Genomic DNA, 11,478 nt, shown 5'->3' with positions numbered 1-11,478 from the left:
TTTCTACTGACACATCATCAATGGGGATAAAGTCCTTTTTTCACGAGGTGGCACCACAGCAGGTAGTTCCACATGTTTAATTTGCTAGATTTTTTGCACCAGATTCACTTCCTGTCGCAACCCCAAAGGGATATCTGCATCCTCCTGGGATCAAACCAGGGAGCTGTCACTTGTTTGGAAAATGTGCAAACCACTAGATTGAGAAAGTCTGCAATCAGTTGGGACTGAATGGGGTTAAGTAGTCAACTGCATGATATCTGTTTGTGATATGCTTATTCAATGTGATAAATCAGTGAAAATTGCTGCTACTGCTTACATACAAATACATATTTACTTACAATTAGTCCAGTCAGAACCTCAGATCTGAAACGGAAACTCCACAAATAGTGATGTATTTGCTGCAGAATAGACAATTTAACCAAGATAGATGAGCTACTTGGTAACAACACTTTTATGTAGAAATATAACAAGACCACAGCCAGTTTGCTACCAGCTGAGACCAACTGTCTTTGGCACAGAGATGTGTCGTAGGTGAGTAGTATTCTTTGGCAGCCTGACTCGCACTGTTTGCAGTATTTGGCGATCTGAAGAGCAATTAGTTCCAAACCTTTAGCGGTCTATTTGAGACCGACTGCAATCAGTCCAAGTTAGAAAGTTTATTTGGAAACAGATCGCCTCCCACCAGGTGACCCGAAACTGGTCACCCAGAGGTGGATGGTGACCACCTTTGGTTGCCCAGTCTCTGCAGCTACTGTGACTGGGCATGTAATGTTGACAGATTTTTCCTAGTCGCAAGGAGGTTGCCTCCTTCTAGTGTGACTGAGCCACAGTAATGAGTACTTTTTGCAGACTGTAAAGCTGGATCTGGAATTACACCAGGATTAGTTTGAAGGAACAGAGGTGTATAAGACCTGTGTACCTGAACTTAAGGGACTGTCCCACATATGGAAGAGTGTACACTGTCAGTCGGGATAAGTTATGAAGTGCAAAGGAGTCCACTGTCCATAATAAGGTTGTTAAATAAGGTGAGGACTACTTTTCAGCTACTTCCTTGCCACAGCATTAGTGCTACATTTGGCAGTTTTATGCCAGATGCCCTTCCTGACCAGTAACCTTTCACTTGCTAAGTGAATAATAAATGAAATCTATTTTTTTTCAGTGCCCTCAAAATTGAAAAAGATGTTGGCACTATTAGGACTCCTGAAGTTGTGCGTCCAGCCAAATTCAGCAGTTTTAAATTATTCCAACAAGAAAAAAAAAACGCATTGTAATTGGAGTTTAAAAAAAAAAAAATATGATCCAAAATAAAGCAGATGTGATAATGAACAAGTTTTACAATGATGTGCCAAAACTCATCAGTATCAATCCTACAACTCTAACCTGGATAAGCAGATAAGTACTGTTAGTCAGCTATCATATGGTAATGTATTTAGATGTGAACATTTCTGCAATGAGACGGGTTCTCAATGTGATTTACCACCAGAACTAACTTCATTAGCCATACTGCATCGAGTCATCAGAGCTCTTTAAGCAATTAGTCTCAATTATACACACAGTATTACCCGAGCTGAGCTATCTAACCTCCTGACCAACAGTAGACACACAAGTTACTGGTGTCACCGATCTGCATTAAGGCCAATAACATAAACTTCTTAGAGGCTAAGCGACAGAGCAATCTCACAAAATAACTGGGACAAAAAATCCTTTATTGGAAAACTACAGTATAAGCACTCTAGTGTTCTTCGCTACAGTGATGAACTTTAACTTTGCAGAGCAGACAGCGGCTAGGGGTTTAAAAATCAAGCAGTTTTAACAGGAACGCAGCGTGCGAGGATCTCGCTGATGTACGTGTTATTTTTGGCGACCAGCTTCTGCTTCATTTTCCTGAGCTTTGCCTTCACTTCCTCCTCAGCCATGGTGGCAAGAGGAAGTGACTTCACCTTCTGCAGAAAGTCCTGGATCAGGTTTTCACCCACCTGAAAAATAAGCAGGGCATGGGTGTTACAAGAAATTCAAACTCTCTCTTCTGGTTTCTGAATGGACCTCAGCTCTACTCTCTGAAACGAGGCGCTTTTGCTGCCTTTTAGTCAACTTTCTTCTGATTGGCTGCCTCTATCTATAAGAACACAGCAACAAGTGTATTTTTTTACTCTTCTTTATACTGCTATGCTTGTTACATTCCTTTACCGTGGAGAATAAAATACCCATCTTTTTACAGTGTTAAAACATCAAAAGAGGAAAAGGGCTCAAAGCGACAGTTCTGTTATCCTTCATGGTCAGTAATTAGTAACACTGGGAACTATCAGAGCTGTTTGTAGCAGCCAGGAGTCTTTTGGGGTGGTGACTTTCCCTAGAAAAGGATTTCTAGTTCTGAGAGCCTCAAGTTAACTTTTATGTCTAACCGCAGATTTTCAATAGAAGTTTTATTTACTGAAGGACTGAGCACCTGAGCTCGCACCTTCTGAGAAAGTCCGATGTGGATCTTGACTTGTGTTGTTCATTATCCTGCTGTGGACACCATCCTGTTTTCGTCTTCAGCTTTTTAAAAGATCCAGAGCTTCTGCCACTCTAAAATCCGACTAATATTTCCCCTGTTACGGGGGAATTCAAGTTTGTGCTACTGGATCTGGCTTAGGAAAATTTCTTATCGCATCTGGCTCTGCAGTGAAACAGCTGAGATAAAACGGAACTGCACATGAAGTCTTGTGAGTAACTAAATTGTCAGAAATTACCATTGTTTCAGTGCCACTGAGCAATCATTTTGCTTGTAGTCAGGCAAACTAGTGCAAAAGATAATGTTAATCTATGTAGGACTCAATAGGCTGAAGTCTGATGACTTGTCCTCTGGGGGCAAAGGCCAGTATTTCAGACTCTCAGAGCCAGTAGATATCCAGGTCAAGACTTCTTTAATGCATCCAGAGACTAAGCTCAACAGAAATGGGGCAAAATGATGGTACAGTGATTAGTCTCACAGCAAGAAGGTCATGGGTTCAACTCCACCATCTGGCCAGGGCCTTTCATTGTGGAGTTTACACGTTCTCCCCTTGTCCTCAGGGGTTCTCTCTGGGGTCTCCGGCTTCCTCCCACAGTCCAAAGACATGCAGTTAGTGGTGTGAGTGCGAATGGTTGTCTGACTCTCTGTATTAGCCCTCTAACAGGCTCTCACTCCTTGGACAGCTTCAAGTGTATTCTTATTTTTGCCCCCTGCCCTGACTTTTGGTCTCTACACTTCTTTTAATAAAAATCTGCTATTATTAGGAAGACTAGTAATCTCCGTTTGCAGCACAAACGCACATTTATGCCTCTTTTCCACTAGTACCAACTTTGCTCGGCTCAACTGTGTTTTTATGGTTGTCCCATTGGGCGGCAGACCCTGTTACCAGGTACTTTTTTTAGCGTCTGGTCGGGGGGGGGAACCAACAGACTGCATTCCACCTATTGGCCGGTCAGCGGCATCACTCAACAAGCCATGAGAGTATCTCCTTCACAAAATTCAAAATCGCCATTTATGGTTCAGCGGGAAATCTACACCAAAAAAGAGAAAAGCGTCCCTATATCGCCTAGCACCGCATCTAAATCACGGATGCCTGCTTCTGAAAGAAGATGATTTGTAGACAAATACATCATTTGTACCAACAATGTACTGTGTTTATGAAATGTTAAATAAATGTCACTATGGACACCGCTCTGTCTAGATTATGGTGATGGTATAATAGTGGAAATCTGAGCTTTACCTGCTTGTCTGTCCTTCGCCTCTTAGCCTTGGGCTCCTCCTCCTGTTCCAACTCATCTCCTGCAGGTTCTTGGAATTCCTCCAGCTCCTCCGCCTTCTCCTTCGCAGCGGCCAGCACTGACGGCGGGAAGCAAGCCAACTCGGCCACGTGGATTCCAAAACTCTGGTCACACACGCCTGAAGACAGAGACGGATCACTCTAAAGGCGCTCTGGGCTGATCATAATCATTTGTTGAGATTAATATTTTTTAAAAGCACAAAGCTGCGTTAACCCCGAGCGAAACCACGTGCTGCATGCTGACCTGGCTTGACTCTGTACAGCATTGTGAGCGTGTTGTGCGACGTCAGGGCTGTGACGTGCAGGTTGTGGACGGTGGGCTGCTGAGCTGCCAGCGCCGTCAGCTCGTGGAAGTGGGTGGCGAACAGGCAGAAGCAGCCGATTTTGGAGGCGATGTGCTCGCTGATGGCCCAGGCCAGACCGAAGCCGTCGTAGGTGGACGTGCCTCTGCCGAGCTCGTCAATTATGATGAGCGACTTCTCTGTGGCCGAACTGTAACAACAACACAGACAATGAGAAAATCTTCCCGTATCCGCTCATCAGTTATTTGTATAACTATTAATGAAGCTCGTCTGTTCTTACCGCAGAATGGCGGCCGTCTCTAGCATCTCGGACATAAAGGTGGAAACTCCTTTCACCTGGCTGTCTCCTGCACCCACCCTTGCCAGGATGCTGTCAACCACGCTAAGCTCCGCCTTCTCGCATGGCACAAAGCAACCAATCTGAGCCATCAATGCGATCACACCCACCTGCCGGATAAAGGTGGACTTGCCACCCATATTTGGCCCTGCAAAGGTTTGGAAAACGTATAATGATTATCGAGGTACTTCCAACACTTAATAAAAGCTGCATTTATTACGACATAGGGCTGATTTTTACAGTGATGGGTCTCATCATCAATGACAGCCAGAGAGCCCACATGGGAGAATTTGCCTTTAAATCCACCCTTGACTTAATCTGTGCTTATTTTTCACCTGTTATGATATAGAAGCTCTTGTCTCCCTGGACAAAGCTGATGTCATTAGGTATGAATGCAGTGTCTGCATCCGTCTCCATGCAGGGATGTCTGGCCTGCAGCAGCTCCATGCGCCTGCAGCCATGGTCCAAGAGCCGGAATTGAGGCCGAACGAACGGCACAGGAGCAGACACCGATGCGACGGCAAAACTCGCCACGGCATCCAGCTGCGCTATCACGTCGCTGAGCGTCTGGAGGGGATCCACGTAACCTGACGGTTTAAAACATTTAGAGCCTTAAATGAACCATCGCAGGCGGGAGACCGCATCATGTGCAGGCTCCAAAATGATTTTGTATTTGATAAAAGAAAGACCGCAACATCACCAGTTCTTCAACGTCTATGCAAAAATTCAAAGTGCTGCAGATTTTACTGACCTTTACAGAAAATGTGAACGAAATCAATTAAACGAAGGTCTCACAAAGCAACTTTCATGCAATTATGACATTTCCAGTTTTCACGTAACCCGGATACAATCGTTTCCTCTGCTGTTCAAATCGATGCCATGCTGAGAAGACAGTGAGCAGCATGTGATGAGATTCCTCACCTGAGGCAATGTTGATGATCTCTTTGACGATGGCGTTCTGGGCTTCCTCATACTCCTCCCTGCTTTTGGTGTACTCCTCGTTCAGAGAGCTCAGCTTACTGCAAGCGAACATTCATCGGCGTGAATCATCAGATGGCAAAAAAAAAAGAAAAAAAGAGCAGCATCATGTGATGCTGACATTAGAGGCGCGGTGAGGCACACCTGTTGGTAAAGCGCACGCCATTCTTCTGCACATCCAGCGTGGTGAATTTCTTGTTGTTCCTCAGACTCTTTTCCTCCTTGCATGTGACTCTCAGGTAAAATCCCAGCACGGCGTTTGACTCCAGCTTCACGGTTTTACCCGCCTCCAGACCTGAAACACAAAGTTACGCCAATCTGTTCAAGCATAAAAGCCAAAGTGGAAACCTTCCTTTAGACGGACGTCACCTGCCTTTCACAAGGATGCTGCAGCACCAGGTTAGTTAGGACACACAGTCATTAGCCACTATATTAGGTACACCTGTTCAACAGCTCATTAACATAAATATCCAGAGAACCTATTTAGGAAACCACACACACACACACACACACACAGTTTAAATTACAATTAAAAGAAAAAAATTATTATAGTTATTTATCACTATATTCATGCCATACTTTCACTGCAGTGATTTACATAGTAAAGAATTACATTAGAATCTGTCACAAGTTATTCCTCTGAGAACAGATTCTTTGTATATACCAATTAATAATGTCAAGGTTATTGTTTTATATTATGTATATACTGTAATCACCTAGTTCTCTGGCTGCACTGTTCAGCACGGTCTGCATGCGTTTTTCCAGCACATCCATCTTTTCTCTCAGCTCACTCAGCACCGGATCAAATGACGCCTTCACCAGGTACTCGTGGTGGTCAATCTACACGAAACAAGAAATAAGTCAAATGCACAACAGGCTGTGTGCAAACGGAGGGCAAAATACTTTGAAGCAAATGAAAAGACCTGGTTCATGTCCAGTGTGGTTTCAATCATCTCTTGGTACTTGGTGAAGTCAGTCTGCAGGTCTCTGAGAGGCGAGAGGAATACTGCATTTAGCAGAACCTTGTAGCTACCTGCAACACAAACAAAGTATTAGCCTAAATTTTAGCTAAAAATGATTTGAAGCAGACCAGATCTCAGTTTTGAATTCATCTGATTCAATACATAAATAGTTCCATGAAAAACAACATCCTTTGTTTACACACAGTCAGCACGATAAAGCAACAACGATCTTTGGACTCCAAATAACAACAATTAAGAAACTGTCAAATCAGCTGTATGAAGCAAACAAGACAGCATTCGTGCAGCCTGCAAAACAGATTGTAGAGTGAGGTAAACAGTGTATCAGCTGCAGCTTACCCGAGTATTTCTCCAGAGCAGTGATAAGAGTCGGTATTTGGCTCACAGCCTGGTAGACGCGATAACAGTCCTGCAGCGTTGCCGTGTGACGGTGAAACTTCTTGGCCATTCGATGAAGATCGGGAAACCGCCTCAGCAAATCGTCCTGACAGGTCTGCCTCAGCACAGAGTCGCACACAAAGCTTTCCACCAGGTCAAGCCTGCACAAAAATGTCCTCATTAATTGTAAGTCCTGTAGACCGGCCTCCCCCAGAGCCCAGACCTCAGCATTATCGAAGCAGTATGAAATCATCTTTGACTGAGAACAGAACAAAAGGCAGCCAACATCCAAAGAAGACCTCTGAAAGTCCTCGAGGAAGCCTGGAGAAATACTCCTGAAGGCTACTCAAAGAAATTACAAGAAAACTTGCCTAAAAAAGTTCAGTTCAGAATTTCCATGTATGGGGACATATCGGTAAATTTCTGCATCTATTTCGACTTTTCCTGTCAAATTATAAAAACATGAGGGCTGATTCATAATACCATACTTCTATTCCCTTAAATGCCTCCTTTAAATGTATAATGACTGTTAAGCTAAAGATGTTTGACTAGGAGGTCTTATCGCCTACAGACCTGGCATATTGCTAAGTTGGATTTGTTGAAGGTACAGAAACCCTCCATCATCACTGTATTACCTCTCCTCTATTTTAGTTTTGTCCATGAGGGGCTGTTTGATCCACTGGTTGACCAACCGCTGACCCTGCGGCGTACGGCACTTGTTCAACAAACCGGCCAACGAGTGAGCTCCGGTGGTGTCGTCAGGTGAACCCTGAAGTATACAATTTGCATGTTAATCGTGAATATAACAGATCAATCACAAGTGATGCACGGACACGTTGGGAATATTTTTATCATAGTCATACGTATTTTCTACATAACAGAAAAAAAACAGGCTCAGTCAATAAAATTCAACATGTCACAGCTACTAGAATTTGAAAGGATTGCTGGTTTTCTAAATTTCTTGCTGTTCATTCCCAAATTTGTGCTTTTGGATTCTCCAAATCACATCTTTTTGTTTTTCTAGCACAACAAGAGACTGAAAATCTCAAGAACCACAGTTCCTACAGAGCCTGCAACCACAAAGAGCCGAGAAAATAACACTTCTGTTATTCTGGTGCTTTTATCAAGGTGAAAACTTTGAGGCGCTGGTACCGGTCATTTACCTGGAAGAGATTAAGAGCCCTGACGGCGGCGTTGTCCAGCCTCATGTACTGACCCAGGTCCAGAGTGGTCAGGTTGAAGGAGTTGAAGTTGGACTCATCAGAGAGCAGTTCAAGGAAACGCACCACTGCAGCCAAACATGACATTGCCACCTGAGAATGACACCACACAAGGGACGCTATGGTCAAACTTCCCACATAGTGACCTGTTCGAATACACAGCCTTCAGCCTGAGTGTGTCATTTAGTTGGCAGAAGCTGTTATGACTGGGATTTTATCAATACAGTTAATGATCCCAATGATACTTAGTTCTAAATGTTGTTGTAAAATAAAGACAAAAGTTTTTTCAAACCACCACCTTTTGTCAAAATGTTTGTGTTTTTTCCTGTTGTTCACCTGCTTGTCCAGCTCAGGTAGGGTGTTGCTCGCCACAGTCTCCCCTCTCTTTGCTCTCAGCAGCCGGTTGAGATCCTGGACCATGTCCTTGCTGTTGAACTCAGCTCTCTTCCTATCAGAGACTAGCATGCCGCCACGCTGCACCACCTAAACAGACATACAAAAACAACAATATACTCGCATCACAATCTCTGCTTATGCAGCCAGATTTTTTTTTTTTTTTTAAAGTCAGGCCTGGTTTAAAGAAAAGAACGACTCGTTTAAAGATTTCCCATTAGGCAAGACTGATGTTTATACGGATTTATTTAACATAAGTTTAGTAATTACCGTGCCCACATACCTCACGCAGTTTACTCCCATCAGCGTTGGCTTCCCCCTGGGCTAGGAGACACTCTTTGGGACTGATTTGGACAAGCAGGGATTCCAAGTTGGAGAATATCTCATTGTCTGGAAACTCACACACTCCCATCGTCCTCTGGGCTGCATCCACATACCCGACCCCAACAACACGCTGTCCATCAGTTCCAGTTGCAAGCCGCACGGCTACGACACCTGCACAGCCCTCTGAGCCGCTTCCCCCACCAAAAAGGATCTCCTCAAACTGAGTCAAGTTTCCTGGGGAGGCCTGCATTTAGACACAGTAGGTAAGATCCAGAGTTGTTTTTTAAACAAGCAGAAACCACCCTGATATGTCTCAATAGCCAGCACAGTACCTTGTACTCAATCTTCCAGTCGTGCTCCTTGCTGCTCTTGCTGTGGTTCCTGTACACCTCCACTCTGTACTGCCTCACCAACAGCAAATCTTTCACAAAGGCCTCAAAGTTCAGCTTGCTCAGGACCACACTCTCCAGCTTGCGACTCCCTGTTGACCAACAAGAACATGTTAAATTCTTTGTAATGCGTCCTTCTCATGTCACAGAGTGCTGGTGGTTTCAGTACACAAGTATCTCATGTGACCAGGTGGCATTTTTTATTCAGCAGATTGTCTGCCTCCATCTCAGCCTGTCCCCAGCATCTGCTTTGTATGTCCTCCTTCACTATGTCCAAAAACCTCCTGTGTGTGCTTCCTTTCCCCCTTCTGCCTGGCAGTTCTAATTAAGGATCTTCTGTCTAATACATCCACTATCCCTCCTCTGTACATGTCAAAACCTTGCCCCTCGAACTTTGTATCCAAAATGCTCAACCTGAGCTGTCCCTCTAATATAACCGTTTCTAATCCTGTCCATCCTCCCAATCACTCCCAATTAATTAAAATCTTAACATCTTCAGTTCTCAATGCCACTGTCTCTAAACCATACATCACAACAGGTTTCACCTTCCTTTTCACTCTTGCTGCTACCCTCCTGTCAAAAATCACCCCCGAAACCCATCTCCACCTGCTCCACCCTCCTGGTACTCCCTTCTTCACTTCTGTTGTGCACTATCCAGTGCTCTCCATGGTTGACCCAAGGTATTTAAACTCCATCATTTGTCCTAGTGTAAAATTTAGAGTCAACACAAAGTTGCAAGTCATGCAGGTTTTTGTGTTGTGTGCTGAAAACTACCACAGAAGAAAGGAAACGCAGCTAGCTATAAAGACTAAAACATCTAATATCTGGGTGAAGCAGTTTTTGTTCTCCATGTTTTTCTGTCAGTGACCTCACAGGAAATTTGTAGCTCAAGGACTTATCTCCATTTAAACAAATGAAAAGAAGCAGTTAACAGCTTGAAAGTCCCTGAGACAATAAACGAAAACACTTAACTGTAAGAGGATCCCTCATCATTTCCCACAAAAACATACTCTGTCCAACATTTAATTAGCCATGGCAATGCTTCTGAACGTACAGGACCTGCTAGGGCTGCAGCTAATAGTAGCCACCTTAGCTACAACCTGTGAAACCCTTCCTCTGGCTACACGTTCACACAAACTAGGTTAGCTTAATAGTAAAGGCACCGAGGCACCCCTCGTCCCCTTACTTGTTTAAAAGCGTCAACTGAAGTTAGCTTAGTGCACAGCTAAGCTAGTACCTGAACCCAAATACTTGATGACCCCGTTCGTTTTGAAAACCTCCTTCGCCGCGAATATGGCGTCCTTCCCGTGAACCGTATAATAATCGTTACGGTCAAATATCCGGAATGTGGTGTCCGGCTTCTCCGGCATGGAGAAAATGAAGTTAAGAAAGCCGTGCTCGGCTGCGCTGTCCATGGACAGGTTCTGTTTCGGCTGCACCGCCATCCTGGAATCTCCCGCCACAGAGCAGAACCAAACAGGAAGTTACGTTGACGAGATGTTCCCATAGAAACAAGAACGCAACCGGGGCCGCTTACTGGGAACATTTTTTATTCGCAAATGCAGACATTTCAAAGCTAAACCACGTATAAACAGATGGTTGAATGATCTTAAACTCTCGAGTAAGTCGCTGAAACATGCAAATGACAAGAACGCCGCTCGCTTCTTCTTCTACTTCTTCAGTAGCTCGGAACACTAATGTTATGTAAACATTTTCTAACCTGACTTAAAACTTCAGTAATCACCGGAACATAAATAATATCGACTTTCTAACTCACATTTCTCAGTAAATAACTCAAAACTGATTAAATCGTTTAAAATGTATTAAAACTAAAAGTTATTACGTCGAAATTTTGAAATGATGACCCAAATTTTCGACTTCCATCCATCCATTCTCTTCCGCTTATCCTTATCAGGGTCGCCTGGGTGGTGCTGGGGCCTATCCCAGCTAGCATAGAGCGAGAGGCAAGGCACACGCTGGACAGGTCGCCAATCTATCACTGGGCAATCTATGTGCAATTTAGAAACACCAGTTAACATAATATATATACTCACATAATTATAATTAACCTCTTATAGATCAGAGTTGCCAGATTTTCATCAAACAAACTCAACATGGAGTTTATAGATCAGTAGATGCTTTTCAGTTACTGGAAACAAATTTCAGAGGGACCCACAAATAAGAAGCAGCCGAAAGTGGCTGCAGTGAAGGCTTAGCTGAGCTTCTCAGGGGAGAAACCACCTCATGACCACATCCATGGGTTCTATACTTCAGGCAGTCATTAAATGCAAAGGATTTCTTCCAAGAATATGAAGCAATCCTTTCATTTAATCTTATGGTAGTTTGTCCTATTGATTTAGAGTATCTGAAGCTTCTTTCAGCTGCT

At 43.8% G+C, this 11,478-nt stretch overlaps 1 protein-coding gene across 1 annotated transcript; it reads right to left on the bottom strand.

Annotated features, from left to right (window-relative positions):
* Window positions 1-1,364: 1,364 nt before the first annotated feature.
* Window positions 1,365-10,558, bottom strand: msh2 (mutS homolog 2 (E. coli)). Its single transcript, XM_063482805.1, has 16 exons — window positions 10,330-10,558; window positions 9,036-9,184; window positions 8,663-8,947; window positions 8,323-8,469; window positions 7,930-8,079; window positions 7,402-7,535; window positions 6,728-6,927; window positions 6,332-6,441; window positions 6,125-6,248; window positions 5,553-5,703; window positions 5,352-5,449; window positions 4,766-5,017; window positions 4,374-4,578; window positions 4,036-4,283; window positions 3,735-3,910; window positions 1,365-1,976 (listed from the first exon to the last, which is right to left on the bottom strand). Exons 1-16 carry the CDS (start codon window positions 10,535-10,537, stop codon window positions 1,800-1,802), a joined length of 2,814 nt encoding a protein of 937 aa, XP_063338875.1. The 5' UTR covers window positions 10,538-10,558; the 3' UTR covers window positions 1,365-1,799.
* Between the last annotated feature and the right edge of the window lie 920 nt (window positions 10,559-11,478).

This window comes from Pelmatolapia mariae, linkage group LG8 (assembly GCF_036321145.2).
Source record: "Pelmatolapia mariae isolate MD_Pm_ZW linkage group LG8, Pm_UMD_F_2, whole genome shotgun sequence".
Classification (NCBI taxonomy): Eukaryota; Metazoa; Chordata; class Actinopteri; order Cichliformes; family Cichlidae; genus Pelmatolapia; species Pelmatolapia mariae.
This window is presented reverse-complemented; position numbering and strand designations above follow the sequence as displayed.